Consider the following 21850-nt stretch of genomic DNA (forward strand, 5'->3'; position numbering starts at 1 on the left):
CACGCACGCACGCACGCACGCACGCACGCACGCACGCACGCACGCACACACACACACAGTCAATATCCCCATGCGCTTGCAACGACAGATGTGAAAACACACAAAGATCACATGAAGAGGGTGCGTGTGTTCTTCAAACTCCTGATAAGACTATTGTGTAAAATTCCTAAAATGCCACCACTAAACACACACACACAAATATTTCCACCCTTCCTGAGAATAAATACTGCACGGACTATCAACATCCCCATCATCATGCTGAGTATCGCTATGGCAACAGACTGACCAACTGAGACGCACCTGTCATGGTGGTCACTTTTTACATTTTCTAGATCTGTTGACAAAAATGTAAAGACTATGCAACAGTATTTGCCTTAAAGTGATGTGTATTCATGGCCTGAAGTAATATTTTTTGATAGGTTCATCAATGGTTTTGTTTTTACTTTTAAATATCATATTGAGTAGGAATGACCTTAAATAGAAAGATGAGGTGAATGAAAGAGAACTTGACGAGCAGCCATGCTCTTCTTCACCTCTATAATCCCGTTGGAGCTCTGATCCTGTCTACGTTGAGTGTTATGATAGAAGTGATGTTTTGTTGCTAACCAAAGTCCATGCTCAGTAATCCAGGTATAAAATGTTGGATTTTATACCTGGATTACTGAGCATGGATTTTGGTGTTTTGAACCAGTTTGACATGACTGTCAACGAGGGAGAGGGCGGGCACCAGAGAAGAGGGCGTGCCCCAGAGGAGAGGGCGGGCGCCAGAGGAGAGGGCGGGCGCCAGAGAAGAGGGCGTGCCCCAGAGGAGAGGGCGTGCCCCAGAGAAGAGGGCGTGCCCCAGAGGAGAGGGCATGCCCCAGAGGCTATCTTAGCACCAACATAACTGTTTTGTTTCCCACTTTGGAGGAGGCTGTTGGTGGAGAATCAGTTTTGTTTGACGTTTCCTCAGATTGATGAAGACCTTCAGATGGAGGGTGAAATGACTCCGCACAAAAAAAAAAAAAAAAAAAAAACGTCCAGATGACTTGACTAAAGTCAAACGGTTTACGGTGTTCGTGTTTCGAACTTTAAAAGAACATTTCTTCACACTTATGTGAATGATATGAGACAACATAGTTTGTCATTTTGCATCCCACTGTTAGCAAGGCTCATAAAGGAAAGTAGACAAAAGTTCCTACTCTTGCCACCTTGCTGACATCCCATAGTCTGGTCATTAATCTTACCCAGACATCACCTCTTTGAAACAGCATCCTCCTCCATTAGGACAATAAGAACTTGTTATTGTAACCTAATACTCCTAAGATGCCAGTTTCACTACCCTGCATGGTCTGCAGACAGCCCAAAGGACGACCTGGCAACCACATAAGTGGACAACCTGGCATCCACATATGAAAGACTTTGGGTCTTAGGAGGTTAAGCATCCAGTCCCAACATCCTGAAGGAAAATGCCTCCAGAGGTGTTTGTGTTTATGTCCTGACTACTGGCAATGCAAAGAAGGCAGGTGGTTTTAATGTTGTGGCTGATAAATGCAAATGGCACTAATAAAAACAGGACAATAGGTTCTTTTTGTACAATGTAACAGTATTTCAATTCACTATTCAGCTGACAAGGAAGACAAGCTTGACAGAACAAGCTGGAGCTGGTTCAAACTTTGATCTCCAAAGGTCATCTTCACTGAACCTGCTGCCCAGCCTGTCAATAACAATGAACACGCTCCGCTCTTTATAACTGCTAACATAAGTCACTATTTACTACCACGGCCATCTGCTCAGAGCTTACTCTGTGTGTGTGTATGTGTGTCTTTGTGTGTGTGTGTCTAAGTAGAGTCCATTGAGCGGGAATAATCCCATTAAATGACGCCAATTCTCTTTCAGCAGAGTGAACGACAGAAACATAAATGACAGCTGAGCTCTCTTTCTCCGACCTGCGCTCACATTAACACATGGACGTGTGTGTCATGGATAAACAATGTTTAATTTAATTCACACTACTACAAATGCTTTTGCGGTTTTAACTTGATGCAATAAAACCGACACTTCTAAACTGACACAGTCGATTTAGGTTACTGCTTAGCATCAGTGCAGACATGATTATAGTTAATCTGTGAATTTAATATTTGTTTGTACGTATGCGTCACCATACACTTCTTCATATAGGCGGCCTTTAAGGGACTGAATGATGTTGCAGCTGATGAGAGGGGAGTTAGGACTTGACGGACAGAAAAGTGGGAACAGAAGGAGGCACACCGTCTCCTCCTCCTCCCTTCTCATTGTTGAGAAGAAAAAGTGGGTTTAACCGTGACCTAAGGGTCACACACACATAATATACGTATACAAATATGCACAATCACCCTCTGCTGAGCATCTGTCTCCCCGCCTGCTGACATCAAGACCTTTTCGGGCCACAGAGACTTTGAATTCTCCGAAACGCACACCCAGGTCCTTCTCACAAACACGTGCCATAAATTTATCACTGACACTGCACATTATGCTAACACACACAGTCATGCAGATGCACACGACCAAATCCTGTCCAAATAGATGTTTTCATTTTGAAAGATGACTGAACTTGCGCATCATGTTAATGCCATTACAGAAATTACATGCTGTTGCACATTACCTTTGATGTTCGATCATTCTTAAATTAACAAACTCATCAACTCAACTATTTTTTACGAGTTTTTACAGTTTCTTTGTATGTGCTGTTCAGTTTTAAGTCTGGCAGAGCATAAAGTAACAACGTGCTAAATCTGGATTAAAGAAATTCTTAAGGCTGCCCATCAAAACCAGTCTGGAAACGGAGTCGCTCCAGTGGAACAGATGGGAGCACTGTGACACCAGCTGCTGAATGTCAAGAGTGCACTATTCAGTCAGAACAGAAGAAACCAAGCTGTTCGCCATAAACCTCTGGGCTATTTCTTTCACAAATGGTTCGAAAAGCAAAAAGAGCGCAGGGAGTTTGGTTGTTCTCATCATCTTACCTTGACTGAGTCCAACAGATCTTTTGGGAAAAATCGCCTCAAACCAACATCTTTTCTGAAAAGCAAAATGAGGAGATAGAGATCAGAATGTTTGACATGCTGTAATTAAACTGAGGAATGTTAATTGGCAAGTATTTCTCTGTTTATCTGATCTCAGCAGCCTTTTTCGCTCAACCAAAATTTTACAAGCAACAGTTCCAGATGAGGAACTGAAGAGACATGAAACACTGAGCATGCTGACAACAGGGCTTTACTCATATTCTCCTACCTAGAAGATGATAACAATTAAAACAAAGGGAAGGAGGTGGGGGTTGTGAAGGGGGGGGGGACCTCAGTGACATTAAGATGTGCAGAGCTATAACAGGAAGCTAACTAATGACTCATACTCCTCTGAGAAAAAGAGGAGTACAGCTGGAGGAGGAAATATAAAAAGCTGGGTTACATCATCTTTTCTACCTCATGTTTCTCCACCAAAGGTCACATCTCAAATCAATATAAAAGCTCCGTAAAATAGTAAGAAAAAGTCGAGCAGAAGATCTCAAGACTCTGTTCCAAGCAATAGATTATGTTCGCCTTAACATATCGGCAAAAGGAAGCCAAGACAATAGACTTATCGCACAGCTGGATCACTTGGAAGACATTATGACCATTATTATGGCAATTTACAAAGATCAAGTTGGTGAGTTTTTCCATGAAAACATTATCTAAATCCAAATGAAAGCCATGACTTTAGCCACTTTCAGACCATCAACACTTCTAAATGATCCAGTGACAATTAAAAATGCTGCTGCCATGTTTGAATTAATGTTTTTAAGACATTTCACCAACAATGACTGATTTGCAGTAATTAAGCCTTTTAACACAGCATCTGAACTACTCCCATTATTATCACAGTGCCTGGGTGAAATTGATCAGAAGAGACTTTTTAATAAGATTTCAGCTGTGACTGAAACACAATTACCGGTAAGCTAGCACCGATGTGGCAACAGGCTTATGCTTTTCAAGAACACTTGATCATTCAGGTTAAAAAATAGGCACCGACACATGGCCTCAAATCTATAGCCAGCTGACTGCTCACGTGTACAGTGTGTTGTTAGATCCTGGCATGTGAAGTCTGCAAGTTAAGATTGCCAAAGTTTTAATGTATTGAAAAGAGTTGGAGATGCAATTATAGCAGATCTGTATTCCTGCACTGTTGCTGCAATGTTTGAGGGGCTGCAAAAGTGAGTAAAGAGCAAGGAAAATGTACTAATATTACAGATTTATCTTGAAATACAGCGTAGCTTGCACTGTATTTTACAGTCATGATAAGAAAGAAGCATACAAATAACCAAGTTTGTTTTAATTGAAAAGAATATTAGATTTATTTTTATGTCTCAGATCTCGAAGATTACTCTCAGACACGGTCCATTGGTGTGGCCATTTAATGTGGACGTTTCAGAACCGAGTGGACCAACACAGACTCAAGGTAGATGTCAGTAAAAGTTTTGCCCGTCCCCAAAACAATCGTGTTTATCTGAATTCGGCTCCCTGACTGGCCTTGACAGGCCATCTTATCTTAATTCACCTGGAAGTTTTGTAAACCTGATGCTCTACCCCTCCCTCCCCTCCTACCGAGGAAGTCTAAGGATCTAAAAAAGTTAAATCTGGTCCTCTGGATTTTTCTACCTGGATTATTGAGCATGCATCAGGATAAGTCTAAGGATCATTCAGAGAGGCCCAGCTGCATAAACATTCTGTCATCGTTTCAGGACTCTTTGGATTCGTCCTTGGTCGTTCTCGACACCCCCTGAGAGTGTACGGATCTCCAGAGAGAACTATTTGAACTGAGCAATTTTATCAGAACTCTGCATTGCCTCCGTGCGTTGTCTCTGGACATGCTCACCTTGCCACCCCCACCTCCCCACTGCAGAATGTCGGCATCATTATGTGCTTGTGTGCAAGTTTTTTTTTTCATTATCATGCTGTTAACTTTCAGCCAACATTAAGAGCATGTTCTGAATGTTTTTTGTCTCCAAACCCAACGAGTCCTTTTTCACCACTTTTTTATTGTCTGTCCAAACAGGTCTCACTTGTAAATGAGTCTTTGAGGCTCAGTGTGATTTATCTGTTTAAATAAAGGTTGAATGAATGAATTTGAGTCAAGAATTCTATTTTGTTATTCAAAATAATCTGGTTAGCAGTTTTTTACTAATAAACACTGGCCTCAACACATGCAAGTATTGATTTGGGCCTAGATATTTTACTTCAGAACCTTATTCTTTTAACAAGGAAACTGCAAGGCTTTTTACACAGTACCTTATTAACATAAACAACACTTAACATTGTGTTTTTCATTCATCCATCCACACAATCGTGCTTTCAGCAGTTTTAATGCCATACATAGAGCACCATTTTATTCGTTTTATACGTGCACTCCTACTCCAATGGTTGCATCCAGGACAATGTGGCATTCAGGGTCCAGGCTCAATGATGTTTTGGAAGTTAACAGTGGCTCGAACAGCCGTTCTTTCACTGGTACGTGTTGTCCCACTGAGAGTCTAAGACTTTACTAAAGGGTCTGAGATCTTGAGGGTTAAGAGCACTTTAGAGACAGAACTGTTTTATGTGTGGTAACAGAAGTCTCCCTCAGCCTCCAGAAGCTGCTGATCAACTGCAACTTGGTCCTAAAATTAGATTAGAACCAAAAAAAACAACAACAAAAAAAACAACAGTGTTTGTGAATTCAGTACAAGTCAAATTGATTGGCACTAAATCCAACAGAGTCAAACATATGATGGGATATTCTGTTCAGCAAAGGCTTAGCAGCCCCTCAAGGCAAACTATTTGCAGGCAGCATCCAAACAGCACTTTCCTTCTATTCTTTCTCTGGTTTTAAATATGCATGACACAACATCTTTCCCAATCAGCAGAGACAGAGCAAGACCGTAAAAAAATAACAGGGCAGAGGAAAAACGGATAGAAATCCAGGAAGTGACGGAAGAACTGAGTGAACACAAAAAAAGATAAAGAAATACCAACAAAGAGACAGTGGACATTCTTCTCAATTAATTAAAAAGCTCGTTAGGTTGATGTTCGAGGCAGCTCATTAGAACCAGAACATGTTAGAGCCGGGCCAGTTTAGACCTCTGTTTGTTATTTTTTCACTGAAAGTCTTTGTTAAGAGTCCAAAGCGGGACAATGTGAAAACAAAAAGATGAGAACAAAAAGCTGGATTTTTAAAGTTTCTTCTTTAAGGCCTCTATTGCAGCAACATTTCTAATCAGTCGGGCAGAAACTGTAGCACCTGAGATTCTCAAACATTTAATGACCTTCAATATAACCAACGGTTTTCTACTCATAGCTCCAGGAAAGACAGAAATAAAGATATACTGATGGGTTTATCAGATCACTGAACCTGACAGCTGATTTCCAGGTAGAAAATCAGTGTTCTATGTTGAAGCAAAGTAAGAGTGGAAATGTATTGTACTCTTGGTTCTCTTTTCTCATAATGAAAGTACTTACTCCAGAAGTTCATAGTTGGATTTCTTATCCAAAGCGTTTCCTCTCATCTCTTTGAAAAACCTCCTGGAAACAAGTAAACCACAGTGAGAAGGTGAGGTCAGATCCACTGGCAATGTAGCAGACGTTACATGTTGTTTTTTTATATAATATTTTAAACGGTGTTCAATCTGCCCACAGACTAACAGAAAAACACCTTACAGTAAACCAAACAACTACAAATCTTTGTGAAGAGAAACTCCCAATTTGAGTCTTCAGTAATCTTTGGGGGCACGATTTACCTAATTTCTAGGCAACCCAACTTAAGAGCCACATCTTGTTCCGCCTTATTTCCATATTGTGTCATGTAGTCGTTCTTCACCTGGAAGACACATCGCAAACACAATTTCATCAAAACATTTTCTTCTCACACTCAAGTGGCACACACACACACACAGCAACACACAGTCCTACTGATTTAAATTATGCTGCCTCAGTGTTGGCAGCTGGCTTAAAGTATGTGTATTGGTATGTATCCGAGTGTTTGAGTACCTGATGGTAGAAGCAGTTGAGTGAAGGTTTGTCTTCTGTAAACTGCTGCATAAAGCCTTTTGGTAGATATCGGATTCTTAGCTCATACCTGAAGAATAAAAAATATATATATATTAAGACGACAATCAAAATGCTTGAAAAAAAATATTTTCTCAACATAAACAACAAAAATCAGCTGAAACCAACTGTTTATTCACAGCCTTTAAAAATGCATGGACATGCCTTTGGTTACAGTGAAGTTGGTAGATAGTACAAGCTAACAGCTTTGTAGTAAATACTTAACAAGTACCATGTGCCTCTTATTAATTTTGTAAAATATTGATGGTCCAGACTTGTGTGATTCGTTTGTGAGGAAAATGGGAAAAGTAGAGCAGTTTTATAAAAGCAAAATAATAAGAAACTAATGTTTGAGAGGCATTAAGAAAACGCTACTGAGAGCAGTGATTGTAAAACCAGTATATTAGAGAGAGGCTCAGACACACAGAGATGTTGATTTAGTCAGACAGAGTAGACATCTGGTTCTCTCTCTGTCTCTTTATGTTCACAGTAAAAAAAAAAAAAAAAAAAAGTATCCTCCCCACAATAGCATTAGCACCCAGACAGCCACAATAAAGGTAATACATTTACTACACCCTGAACATTCAAACTGTTCTACCACACAGCCACACTGCACCACACATGGTCACAAAACACAGGTTACACAATAGATCTGGATGCTGTTCGCAGTAAATCACAGCAGCAACTTTGGAGTGGAAACGACAAACTGCTGAAGCTGTACATCCATCCATCCATTATCTTTACCCGCTTATTCCATTTTGGGTCACGGGGGTCGCTGGTGCCTATGTCCAGCAATCACTGTGCGAGGGGCGGGGTACACCCTGGACGGGTCGCAAGTCCATCACAGGGCCACATAGAGACAAACGAGACAAACAACCATTCACACTTTCACTCACACCTAGGGACAATTTAGAGTTACCAATCAGCCTAACATGCATGTTTTTGGTCTGTGGGAGGAAACCGGAGCACCCGGAGAAAACCCACGCATGCACGGAGAGAACATGCAAACTCCACCCAGGAGGCCCCTGGACCGGGGTTTGAACCAGGGACCTACTCGCTGAGAGGCAGCAGCTCTACCAGTTGCGCCACCGTGCTGCCCCTGCTGAAGCTGTCTGTTTTGTGAAATGGTGATTTTTGAAAAAAAAAAAAAATAATAATAATAAAAAAAAAACATTAAAATCCTACTGCATCAAATTGAGAAACTGTTCACAAAGCGTAATCACCACTTCCCAATGAAATGTGCTTTTTTTTTTTTTGTAGATACACACTGGCACCTGCCTCGTCTATGCTTAACTCAAAGATAAAAAAAAAAATGTCTAAAACTTAATCTAAAATCTACTAAATAAAGGTATTACCTTTACATTTAGCTAGTTAAATGTGAGGGGGAGTTACAAACAAGCACATCTGGCAAATGATAACTGTTGGGTGAAAAAAGTTTAAGATTCTCTATTGGACTAATTCAACACACTTTTATAAACATACATTTACAGAATTAGAATGGTAATAGCCAACCATTTATCAAAGGTGTTGGCTAACAGTTATCTTGAATTGGATTGGATTGGGCCATCTTTGGCCAATTGGGCCATCTTAAATTGGATTGACTCCAAAAGTTCAGTTGTAGATGTACATCCAATGATAACTTTCAGCAAGTTCCTTTTAAATTCATAAAATGTTTTATGGCAGTCACTGTGTGACCTTGAGCCCTAGAAGTGTAACAGAGCTTGGTTTGGCAACATTTGATGCAAACAAACAATTAATAACCCAAGAAACAAGTGGGAATACTTTGTTATGGGAAACCATTTGAGAAGTCTGCAAAGGAACCAACACTAAAGCATCTTGGTCGTTTTTAATTCCTTGTTTCTTTGGGATTTATTTGAGAAGCATTGACGCAAATAGTGTGACTACTGAACACAGCAGAACGGGACCCAACATCTCTTTCATCTATTTTCTTTAACTTGCATGCTTAAGCTTAATCATAATTATTGAATGAGTTTCTGCGTGGTTATGACTATAGGACGGGTTGAGATGTACCACCTGTGGAATAACTCTAGAATGGGCAAAGTATGACTGGAATATTGACAAAGCTTGGTGGTGTGATGAATGTTACCTTTGCAACTTTGAGGTCCATGGCTCATGGCCTCTTCCATTACAAAACCACCCTCAACGTGCCAACAGTCAACAGACAGCTGTGTGAGATGTTGGATTGCACAGCCAACATTGTGCGACATTCCCTCTGGGATGGAAGTTCCTTTATACACTACCCCAGCGAGTATGCAGAAGAAACCTACTACCCTACATACACCAAGTTTTGGCAGTGGTCTGACAGGGAGTAGACATCTACGCATCTGCCTAATGCCAGATTTGTGGCAAATCACCCACAAATGAAGACGTTATCTGATAAATAAATATCCAGCTCCAGAAAATACAAGGCTACTCAAACTGAGTCAATCACCAGTTGAAACAAATCTGTGTGTTTGAGAGAGAATGTGCAAATTTGGACTCTTCTTCCAGTCCAAACCCTAGTCATGCTGCATCTATATGTGTACCTTCTAAAATATAATCAGGTGTTCTAAAAAATTTCAAGAAAAACAGACAATTGCTAAAATGTTATGCACCAAATGTTCAATGTTCCAAAAAACGTAAAAATAAATAAAACTAAGTGAAAAAGAAAAGAAAAAACATTTGTTCCATTCTGTTATACTTCTCAATCTCTTGCTGCTTTGTAGTTTACTGTGTCACTTGAATGCATCATTTCCTGTACATGTCAAACTGAAAACCTGCAGGCCAGATCTGATCCTTACATTTTAATTCGGGCCAAAAATTGATGCGTTAATTTGACAAACTAAGTACTTTTTTCTTATTATTTTGCTTAAAAACGGAGCTTGTTTAGTAAAACTTCACGTAGCAATAAGCCATCTCTGAAAGCAATAAAATGGTTTGATTTCATCATAATCTATTTGATTTTGATGTGGAAAGAGCAGCTAAGAACATCTAAATGAGACAAAACAAACGCTTGCAGAACTTACAGACAAGATGTTGAATATAACGAGTTAAAATGCATCAGGGCAACAGAGTTAGCCTAATTATCTGCTTTATTTTGTCTTGTCATTTCAAAGCACAATCATAATAGTTGTATGTTTTGACTTTTAAAATGATTATTTTAGCTGATTTGATGAACTAGCTCTAAAAAATATACAGTACACAGGATAAACAAAACAAACAACAACAAAAAAAACTACTGTTACAGTGTAACCCATAAAACAAAATTCCTCTAATTAGCAAGCTTTGTTTGTAATTGTAATATAACAAGGTTGAGGCAGGTCCTCTGCATGGATTCTTCTTTGTTGAACAAAGAAGAATCTTGGGGGGGGGAAGTAATTAAAATTTCTGCATGAGAATTTTTTACATAAAATGGTAGAAAGCCAAGGTTGATTTAAACCTTTAGTCAAAATAAAAATGCCCTTTAATAGGACCATGTTTTTAATTGTTGTGCCTGAGAGAGGCCTGATTTACAGTTTAGTAAAATATCATTTGTGCTAAATATGTAGTGCATGAGTGCAGCTGTCCAAACAGCAGAGTGCTGAATGATGAACTCAAACACAGATATTTTCTTACCTCCATTCCTCATTGGGTCGAGCTTGTTCATATTTCTCTCTGATGTGAGACACGCCCATATCTGGGTGGAGCCAGTGCACCTGGTCTTTGGATTGGCTGCTGCTGAGGCGAAGGCCAAAACAAGAAGTCCAGCGCACCTTGTGGATGTCCAGAATCTTCTGGATGATCCCCTGCATTGAAAATAATAATAATAATAATGAAGACAGAAATTGATTGAGAGTTAAGATTTTTTGTTTGTCAGTTTTCAGTGGAGTCTGTCCATGCAGCAGGCTAACACATATATAGATTAACATAACATTAAAAACATAGAACCACAAAAACACAATCAAGAGATAAAAATAAATAAATTACAAATTTAGCCCATCTGCTCCATCAAAAAGTTTGCTTTTACATCTGACATTTTCTATCAGGTCAAGGAGTTTGTTTGAGCGTGTCTAGGTGACACCAAGCGATATAACGCGTGTTCCCACCCATACAAGTTGGCAGACATCAGACAGCCACAATAATGCTTAAAGAACCATGTGTGTTGCCATGTAAATGGCCAGGGGGTCTGACCTATATACTGAAGAAGAGAGGGATGAAAGGAAAAGAGAGGACAGGATCGTTGCTGTGACAAACGGCTAACAATTTAAGCTCTACTAGGAAGTTTCTGCGTCATGGTTGAAATTAAAAACATGCCACAACACTGGTACACACAAACATTAAAAAGTGCCCCCTCAGGTTACTTTCATAATTTCTTTTATGAGCTGACAGCTAGGACCTTGAGCTGAGGATAAACTGCATAAAAATAAATAAAATAAATTGCTTTTGATGCTACTGCTGAGTGTGAACTGTAAGTAAGAAGGCCTGAGGACAGTTACAAACACTACATGTCACTGTGGAGGTGGTTTAGTTTAGTATTCTAATAAAAAAGGTCATCAATACTGAGTAATAAATCTAACCGTTCATCCTGAGTACCTTCAATGAGTTTTGACAAAGAGCTGTGAAAAACACTTCATGGAATAAACACCATTTTTTCCACAAAGACGCCACTAAAATTTGTGTTATTATGATTTTAAAATAAAGCACAGTCCAACATGTGGGTATAAAATCTCATAAATATGTTCACTTGAGACAAAATTAGGTGATGATGTCAACTATCTGTGTGGTTCATAAATTTAAAACCCATGACCGAACAGAGAAATGTGTATCCGTACCCTGACATCAGTCGCATCTCCATATCTGATGTTGGAAGACCAGAAGTTCTGTTCAGTGTTGGTCTCAAAGTGATGGAAGACTTTCAGAACCCTGTCCACGGGTCCAGCCATGGTCCGGTCTGATACTCCCACACTCAGCTGGGACTTGGCGCCTCCCAGGAGGGCATTGTTCAGGTTGGGCTCCAGGTAGGCTGTTGCCATGGTTTTCCCTGCTGATACCGCCGCTGCTAGGTGTCTGTCATATTCTGTAAAAAGCAAAGCAGAAAAAAACTCAAGCTCAATTAGAAAAATACAAAAGATATTCCTAAACTTATTTGGTTGTAATGTTTTCCCCCCAGGTACGACTTGCATCGTAGTACATTGTACAATATTCTTAGTGAATTGTCTGGGCTTTTTTTTTTTTTTGTTTGTTTTTTACTGAGAGTTCCTACTTGGGGTTTATGTGGATCAATTCATCTTCTGCATGCTGGGAACTTTATTAAAACAGGCCAAAACAAACACTTTTGACATCAAAACAACTACGTTTACCATCACTGACAGTTAAATTAATGTTAAAATTGATACAATTTCTAGTTTTGAAAGATAAGCTTGTCTTAAAAATGTGGCTGTGTGAGGCACATATGAGATCCTACCTGTAGTCAACTGAACTGCTCAGTACCCTGTTAGTACACTCCCCTTTCCTTTCTACACAGGAGACAATAAAAATTAGCTGCACTTAATTCAGCTTCAACTTACTTTTTCATTTATTTTATTTATTTTAACTATTTATTATAGATTTTTGTACTCTTTTTTTATTTATTTATCCGTTACCAGTAATTGTTAGGCTTCTTGGTCTGGGACCTGAGTCTGAATTTTGAATCACAAACATGCAAATGTGAGCTGGTATGATAATTTAAAAAAATCCTTGAATCCTTGTAATTAATCCTGCACTACAATAAACATTTTAACGTTTCTGTCTGCACCAGACATGTTTTGGCCCTTAATTGCTTATTAATTTTTATATTCTCTGTTATTTTTATATCTTGTGTGATTCCTTGTGTATGTTCCTTTGTACTGAAGCTCTGGCACAACAATTTCCAGAGGGATCAATAAAGTTATATCTTATCTTATCTTAGTTTGGAGAAGCAGTGACCATTTGTGAAGGGAGAACAAAAGAAATGCACAGAACTTAACCACCAGAGGAGCTAAATGTTATCTTTTAAAACAATCCAAAATTCAAAAGGTTTTACAGGCAACTGCAATATTCTGAATTATTATACCAGGTTACAGTTGTATCTCAGACAGGAATTATGGGACATCATCCATTTCGCACCATTTACTGAGAGACAATGAACTGGGTTTAAGTTCAAGTTTCTTTGTCATTCACATCACATGTGGTACATGAGGTGGAATTATGTACACAACGTTCCGGTTACACAACAAAAGCAAAAATATAAAGTATAAAAAGAAACATTATATAAGGATCTAAGATGTATACTACGCTAAACGATGTACGCTAAACGAACACTAAATGATAAGTTAAAAGATCTAACATAAACGCTAAATGATATGATAAATGTAAAATACGGTATATTAAACAGGAGCCCGAACATGAGCCTGTAGTGAGTAGATGGGTATGAATACAGCAGCATGGATAATCAGCAGCATGGATAATCAGCAGCACAGATAAGTCACATACACCAGTTAAAGCAGCATTACAGTGATTATCCTGGTTAGAGATTCATGAGTCTAACAGCCTCAGGGTAGAAGCTGTTCCTCAGTCTAGTGATTCTACACTTAATGCTTTGCAACCTTCTGCTTGAGGGGAAAGAGGCAAAATATGTGTGCTGCTGGATGAGTGGGGTCCTTCATGATGCAGGTGGCCCTCTTCCTGCATCTGGAGGTCTGGATGTCTGTGATGGTGGGGTGATGGTGATGGTTAAATAGCAGACTGATGCAAAAAAAAAAGTGTAAAAAGCTTCAAAATAGTGTTTGAAAAAGTGAAAAATACACTCTCTTAGATTCTTTGTAGCAAGCATCATTTAGATTGACTCTCCTGGCACAAACTTTCCCTGCTCGCTAAAATCAAGTCTACTGATCGCTGTTTAAAAGCAATAATCCAACAACACTTCACTGAAAACAGTTTATCCCTTTAAATGATTAGTTGTTTAAGTTTGTAAGAGACAAAAGTGAAAAAAAAACCACTACTGCAGTTAGTCTTTACATTTGAACATTGACTTCTCAAGTAAACGTTTCAGCTATCACACAGATGCTATCAAATCTACGACCCAGTCAATGTTTGTAACTTGGTGTGTGTCCTTCCTTTTTAACTCTACTGTCAGCTACAGCCTGGCACCTCTAATGTGGCACAATCAAAACCTCCTCAGTCACATTTTCCACTAAGAGCTTCCTATCCTGATTGATGCCAACTTTGTACAGCAAATATCTATTCTCCATGTGTTGTTCTTAGGCAAGATAAAATACAATGAACAATACGATCCCGAAGAGAGAAATAAAGAAAGAGCGGCACAGTCAGGGTCAAGTCTTATTATGTAAGCATCCGTGTGTACAGGACAGAGAAGACAATGCTCCACAGGCTGCCATCTTGTCCTGAACAAGAAGCTCTGACACACTTCCTGTCATTTCATAGCAACTTCAGGTGGGAATGAACAGAAAATAGAAATCTTTGTTGTGACGTGTAAATGTATGCAAGTGCAAGTGTGTTATCAAGACTTAAAAAAAAAAAACAGATTCAAGTTTAATTTTCTGCCATTTGTCCTGCCTTCCTGTACGTCTCCTCCATTAAAAGAAAATGGATATGGTTTAGTAGGTGTAAGCACACGCATGCACATGAACACACACTCACACACACTTTATGAGCATATCTCTGCAAACCAACAATAGCTTTGGCTGTCTTTTCCCATGGAGTCAGGTGTCGCAGAGTGAAGAATTGTGTGTTTGTGTGTGTGTTTTAAGGAGATTACGTTCATACCTCTGACCCAGCACACGGGGAAAGGGCTACAGCCACTCATCGTCATGGAAACGCATGTCTGTCCCTTCCTGTGCCTGCCTGCACCGAGGACAGAGAGGCAACTTGCGGCTTCGCAGCCACGCATGGCACACGCTGACTTTACAAAACTCTTACATAATCCAAGCTCCAACTCGCACACAGTCTTGTAAGAAAAATTAATCTCTCACGCTACGGTTATGTCTTCAAACCATTATTTCCGAAAAGGCAAAATCCACAAAAAGCAAAAAATGTTTGCAATGACACTGAAAAGTGTCCACACAGGACAAAATGACCGTGAGAAGCTTCAGTTTCTCTTCAAGATCTTCTTGCTACAAAGACAAAACGGTTTTCCAGAGTCAAAGTTACTTTCATCCACAAACTTCTGCCTTCGTCTTCTTCTGTCCACTTCTGAGGTTCTCTCTCAGCGATCTCTTTCTGATGAAAACACATCATTTGCTTTTCGCTCCAATTCTGGTTCGTGCCTGTACGGCATAGCTACACAGTTTCCCTGGAAGTGTGGAGCAACCGTTGCTCAGGAGAGACTGGGTTATTTCAACCTGAAGTCCCTGAGTTGGTGAGAGAAGCTCTCCTTCAGCAAAAAACTCTAGTCTAATCCGACTCGTACAGTGCTGATCCGGAGGACTTTCTGTTCGCCAGTGGTCAAAAAGAAGGACAATTACTGCTCTCAGTCAAAAACAAATACAAAGTTATCGTCTTCTGTCGCAAACAGAAAGTGAGGGGACAGACTGAGCCAGGTAAACAAAGGAAGCAGAGACAGAGACGAGGAGAAATGCAGCGATTGTTTCACAGTGAATGAGAGGAAAACGAGGGCAGAGCAACACAAATGAATGAAAGTTGAGTGAGAAATTGGAGAGCTTGAGAGGGGGGCTGTAGGAGGAGCTAGAAACTATTAATGTGCTAATTTCGTTCTTGTCATTCAATTAAAACCACTCCCACTTCTGCTCATAACGCTGATCTCAGCCTATTCTTAAATTAATATTGGCAAAAGGTACAATATTTAAATAATTCTACAAAGCACAGATGAAGTTGTTGCATTTATTTGCGATAAAATCTTTACTTTAAATGAGCTTTCTCAGATAATCCCACTGTATGCACAATCCTGAAGAAAAATAAAAATCTATATAATTCAAATCTTTTTTTCAAACTTCCCCTGTCTGGTTATACAACTTGCAAATCCATAGCCACACTACAAAATAATCCTTGTTCAAACGAACACTTGAGCCAAATAAGATTACCTAAACATGCACATTCTCAGTACATTTCTAAAAGATTTGCATGGAAAAAACTAAATAAACCAGTAAGAGCGAGAAGAAAACAGAGTCCTTGTCAGAACAATAGTAGCTCTAGTTGTGTGTAAACTCACAGCTGTCACTGAATGACTGACGTCTAAACAACCATCTATGCCAATCTAAGACACATTATACTGCACAATTAAGACAACTTAAACTCTACTTTTATCTTCTGGTTGCAAAATAAGCGCAATATGCGCTCAGTTTGTTTCTACAAACAAATATGACGTGCCAACCACAGGAAGAGACATCACCTTTTTCAAATTATGACTATAAAACTATAAAACATTCTGGGAAATAATATTAATTGACAAACATGTAAAATCTTAAGGTAATATGTGTTTAGATGATCAAACTGGGCATTCATTCAAGTGTGTGTTTTCATGAGTGTGCACGTGTGGGTTTCCTATCATTTGTGCTCCATCCAAGGCATTCCCCATTGTTATGAAAATCTGGTGGGAGCAGGGGGGTGGTGGGGGGTAGAGTGTGTGTTTGCGTGCACGTGTGTGTGTGTGTGGACCATTGAGGGTCTTTTGTCCGGGGGGCCGGATGTTGTCATGAATGGGAAGAGCTTTTCTGGGACCGAGCCAAAAGTCTCTTTCTTGCTATTTTGTTCTGCTTGTGAACATAATTAGAACAAAATGTATGTCATGTTGACATCATTAGTTCTCAGTGAAAGTTTTAAGCATTTCAAAGCTTTTGGATGAAAAAAAAAAATCAAGATAACGTAATCAATTATAGATGTGTTGTAACTCTTGAAAGACACTCACATTAATACTTTGTGCTTGTAAGTAAATCAAAGCGTTAAAAATGTTTTGAAGCAGATTATTAGCTTTAATACTCTGCATTTGATTTGTAACATTGTCTTAAATCTCACTCTGGCAGTTGATTTAAACTGCATATATAAACACCTTCTCCTTCATAAACAAAATAAAACAAACACAATGTATATGGTACTTAAACATCCTCTCCAACAAACTTCCTCTGTTGCTTCCTTACTTCCTCTCAGGTGGCATTAACTATTGTTAAGGTCAACTCAAAGAATTACACAGGATGATACACAAAACAATAAAAAAAAGTTGCATAAAGGTAAACTTACTCTGTAAAACCGAGAACACATACTGATAATCGACAAAAAATGATAAAGTTGAGACTTTGATTCATGCAGTATTTAGGTGCCAAGTCATGCTTTCTGGTTAAGACACTATTGTCTGAGAGGAAAAACATGTTACATCCTCAACATTATGTCACTAATATATCTTTTCTTTTAAGAAATTCTGTGCTTGAGCAAACAAATACTGATGATTGAAGCTTGTCAGTTTAGTTTTAGCCTTCTATGTCTGAAAATACCTCATTTTGAGAGACGTGTTTGAAGGGGAAAAATGACGCCAGTAATAATGCTTTAAAGATCCTTCAGTGGTGGGGTGGATTATAGTACCTAAAAATAAACTTTTGCTAACAATTACTAAATAAAACTGTGCCCTTTCAAACAACTTGCCACAGACAATGTTATTTTTGACAGCAAAAGCTCTCTGCAATGGTTAAGGTAAAAAAAAAAAAAACAAGTGTGCATACAACATGTTGACAAGCACGTGCCAGAAAGGCAAATGTGACTGGCCAGATTATAAAACCAGCAGTAGAAGACAAAAATCTTAAAAGGCACACTTGGAGAATTTTGTAAATTGGTGACATTTTGACAAAAGCCTATGAGAAATATATCTTTAGGACGACAGGAAATAAGAAATTCAGTCTCCTTTTAAGTGTCTTAAATTAGCATTAGTTTGAACTAATGCACCAACTCAAGAACTTTGATTTTTGTAATGATATTTAATTTATAATCACTTTGAATACATTCTGAATAAGCTTAAGAGCAATTAAAAAGGCTCCAGGTGTATTTATTGAGGCAGTGAATGCCCTCTAAATGTGCGCTTTAGTGAATAAAGTAGATGATTTGACAGGCTGTAGCAGGTGTTTGAGGGTCAGATACTCACCTGTGTAATAGGCAATCCTGGAAATATCTGAAAGACAAACAGCAAAATAACAGTGAGCCCATTTCTTTAGCTGTGAGGCTTCAAGCTAAGAAATAAGAAAACAAAAAGGAAAGTCAACATTATTAAGTTAAGACCTAAAGCTGGCGTCTCTAACTCCATTACTGTGAAATGCAAAATAAACTGCATGGGGTGCTCCACAATTTATGTCAATTTTTTACAATTAAAAGTTGATTGATGTTTTTTTAACATGCAAACAATTCAGTGATATTGATTGATGTTTTTAAAAATTGATTTAGAGTTGTTGATTCACAGGACTCCCAATGAGGCAAAGGTTCAAAAGGAGTGAACGATTAAAGCCGGAAATGCGGCACAGCAGCCCTGTTGTTCAGCGTTAAGGGTTAGCATGAGATCAGGAAGTTACCGGCACACACTTTTATTCAACTTTGATTGAAAAGTAAAAGCTAACAGAAACAAAGAAAATACTTCTGTGGTTCCACAAAACAATTTGAAATTTTTATAACATTTGTAATAATTTAGAGTTAAGAATTTGCATAATTTTTTTTAATTTAATTTATCCCTGTGGATAAAATAATCAGGTTTTCCTGCACATGCTTCAGAGGTGTCAAAAACATTTACCGTACCGTACTTTCCAGTCCATAAGCTGCTACTTTTTTCACAGGCTTTGAACCCTGCGGCTTATACAATGCTGCAGATAATTTATTTATTTATTTTAGGGGTGCACCGTTTGCAGTTTTCTGGCCGATCACCCATTTCTAAAAAGTCTGACCTGCCGATTCCGATTTTGGCCGATACCGACCTTTTTTGTAAGTGACACTGTCAAGTGTGATGAGGTCACAATGCACCTTCAATTTTCCAGTTTTATTTTATAGAAAAACATACCCTTGAACAATATCCTAGAAACAATACAAACCTGTTTTAACTGTCCATGAGGTAGTGCTCTGAAAATAAAATAAAGTTCTTAAAACTAAAAAAAATTATAATAATAAATTGGTAAAATCGGTTTCTCGTGCAAGTTTCGGCCGATTTTTGATTTCCCAAAATTAAGGAAATCGGGGCCAATAAATCGGTCAGCCACAAGCTCCTCCTCCTCGTTCTCTCCTCCAACCCTTGTTTCATTGGTCCACTGTGACCTGTTTGGTAATTTCATAGGTCAGATTTTTTTAAAAACCTTTATTTAAACAGGTAGTCTCATTGAGTCACGAGGACCCACCCCCCAGGAGAGATGTGTACTGGGCAGCTATGTGAGCGCCGGGGTGTAACGAGGCTGAATGTTTTGGTGGCAGGAAGCTCGTCAGCCCGTCAAAAAACAAAAACCCATAAATTAGCCGCAGCATTGTATAAGCCGCGGGGTTCAAAGCGTGTGGAAAAAGTAGCAGCTTATAGTCCGGAAAGTACGGTAGTCTGAGGATTCAGGCAAACTTGATTAAACTAATCAAGAAAATCTACATTATTAGTTTTAACCTTTCTCATACAAGCATGTTGCATGTTTTTTTTTTAACAACAAAACTAAATAAATTTATTCTTGCAACATTTAACTTGATAAACAAAATATTACAAACTTTAATTTAAACCCCTTGTAACTGCTTAAAATTATCTTTTGGTTCTAAAAGGACACAACTTTTTTTTTTTTTTAACTGCTGTGATACTCCACACTCCACTGAGGAAACAACTCCTGAACTCTGACAGGAAGTTCAGGCAAAGCTTTATGGGAACATGACACCCACTCATGTGTTAGAGGGAGTCAAAAAGGATAAGTGCCTAAGTGCTGCAGACACCCTGACGTATGCTCAAATATTGGATCTGCAAGCGCACACACAGATGATGTAATGATCAGAAGAAAACCCACAGAGCAAAAGAAAATGCTATAAACATGACTCACCATGGCCGTATTAGCCACAAACACAGCGTAATAATAAGAAACACTTTCTATCTGTGGTAATAATTAAAAACTTATCCAAACAACTTCCTCAAAATCTACAACACAATCATAAATGCAAATAAGAAAAAAAAAGTCTAAATATTTCTGCTAAATTATGTGTATTAACTTGTATAATAAACTGAAGTTTATGTGATGTTTAATTACATTTGTAACTTTTCAGTAGTTAAAACGTTTAAAATGTGATTTTACCAACTTTACAGTGACTTTTAGACACAACAGAATTATTTATTACAAAGCAGAAACTGTACATTTTTCCCAGTTTCCTCAGTCCTTTTGAATATCACACAACTAACAACACTATAAACTGCTTTCATTTTGGTTATAGGTGACTAAAATGGGCCACTATAAACTCATTAGGACAAGTTTATAAGCACAGAGTCCTTAAGGAGTGTCTATAATGACGTCTAAATAGACCTGAACGCTTTCACCAACATCTGTTTCCTTGGTTTGGACAATGTGAGAGCTCCACTCTGTCTCAGTTCCTTTGTTAAGGATGCAGAGCAGTTAAAGTGCTGTTTAGCCTGACATCTGCAGCCATAATGGCTTTACTGCCTAAACTCAAAAGCAGTGGGGCGTTGCCATTTTATAATACATGAAAATGTATAAAAAATTAATGATTTACAAAAGGTATTAAAAGATACAATGTATTTTACAACCTTACATTGTAGACTCCATGTTTGCCTGTATTCTTTTAGGGCTATGCTGCACAATCAATACAACTAATAAAACATCTAAACTATGTATTACTTCCCCCATTGCAGAAGATGTGGGTGGCACAAGGCTTATTAAAAATAGTCAGCTTAACAGTATTTATTTTAGTGTCTAGCTCCAACTTAAAAGGCACACAAACACATAACAGTCTGACAAAAATAACAACACGCTTGCCCCTCACACTGTGCTTAAAACAAAGAAAAAAGACCAAAAATGTATTTTACAGATCTATGCACTGATTGTGTCATTTGTCAAACTTGCAATGTGAAACCTCTGACTTTGAACACAACCTAAAATTGTACGAACGACAAAACAAATCTGTGAAAAGGGACTCATTTAGCAATCACAAATCAGTTGCCATATTTATTCATTGGGAAAAATGTTTGTTTACAAATAAAATAGCGCTTTGTTTTATTTTGTTATAAATATTAGAGCTGCATATTTATGTTTCATTAATTTATTGTAATTTAAGTGCACACAATATCATTTCTGTCATATATTTGGCAAACCAGATGACTCACTTTATCCTAAATGCTTAATGCTGCTTAGGAAGACGTTTGAGTTCAAGAATCTTTTATTATCCCCTGAAGGCAATTTGTTTCACAGCTGGTAGTGAAAAAACATTAAAAGCAATCAAGCCTGATTACTTCAGAGTTGAGTCCTGCACCATGACAACAGATATGTGTTCAGATGAACGCAGCCTGAACTCACCATGGAGTAGGTGATGATCAGACTCTCCCAGAATCCGTCTGGCCTTTTTAACTAATCTCTCCTTGTCTGTGAGGTTCTTGTAAAGTGTTGCCAGCAATGTTGCTGCACATCCTGACAATACCAAAGAGTTTGTTTTTTTGTCTATTCTAACATACTAAAAGTTCAAATCAAATCAGCAGATGAAGTATATGAATTGCCAAAGCAACTCCACAAAGGGACAATGTGGGTTTATTGCAACTAATCTCATTGCAATTCAACATTATCACAACTGGACTAATATATATATATATATAT

The 21850-nt window shown here is 38.4% G+C and overlaps 1 protein-coding gene across 1 annotated transcript in view; it reads right to left on the reverse strand.

The window, feature by feature from the left end:
- Positions 1 to 21850, reverse strand: part of ptk2aa (protein tyrosine kinase 2aa) — a 58348-nt gene that overhangs the window by 27626 nt on the left and 8872 nt on the right. The window contains exons 2-8 of the mRNA XM_037693550.1: positions 18175 to 18201; positions 11885 to 12129; positions 10689 to 10858; positions 7017 to 7104; positions 6767 to 6846; positions 6489 to 6551; positions 2985 to 3039 (exon numbers count right to left, since the gene is read on the reverse strand). Of these exons, the coding sequence (XP_037549478.1) occupies positions 2985 to 3039; positions 6489 to 6551; positions 6767 to 6846; positions 7017 to 7104; positions 10689 to 10858; positions 11885 to 12129; positions 18175 to 18201 (728 nt within the window). The remainder of the gene's footprint in view (positions 1 to 2984; positions 3040 to 6488; positions 6552 to 6766; positions 6847 to 7016; positions 7105 to 10688; positions 10859 to 11884; positions 12130 to 18174; positions 18202 to 21850) is intronic.

This window comes from Nematolebias whitei, chromosome 19 (genome assembly GCF_014905685.2).
Source record: "Nematolebias whitei isolate Nwh7 chromosome 19, NemWhi1, whole genome shotgun sequence".
NCBI classification, from domain to species: Eukaryota; Metazoa; Chordata; class Actinopteri; order Cyprinodontiformes; family Rivulidae; genus Nematolebias; species Nematolebias whitei.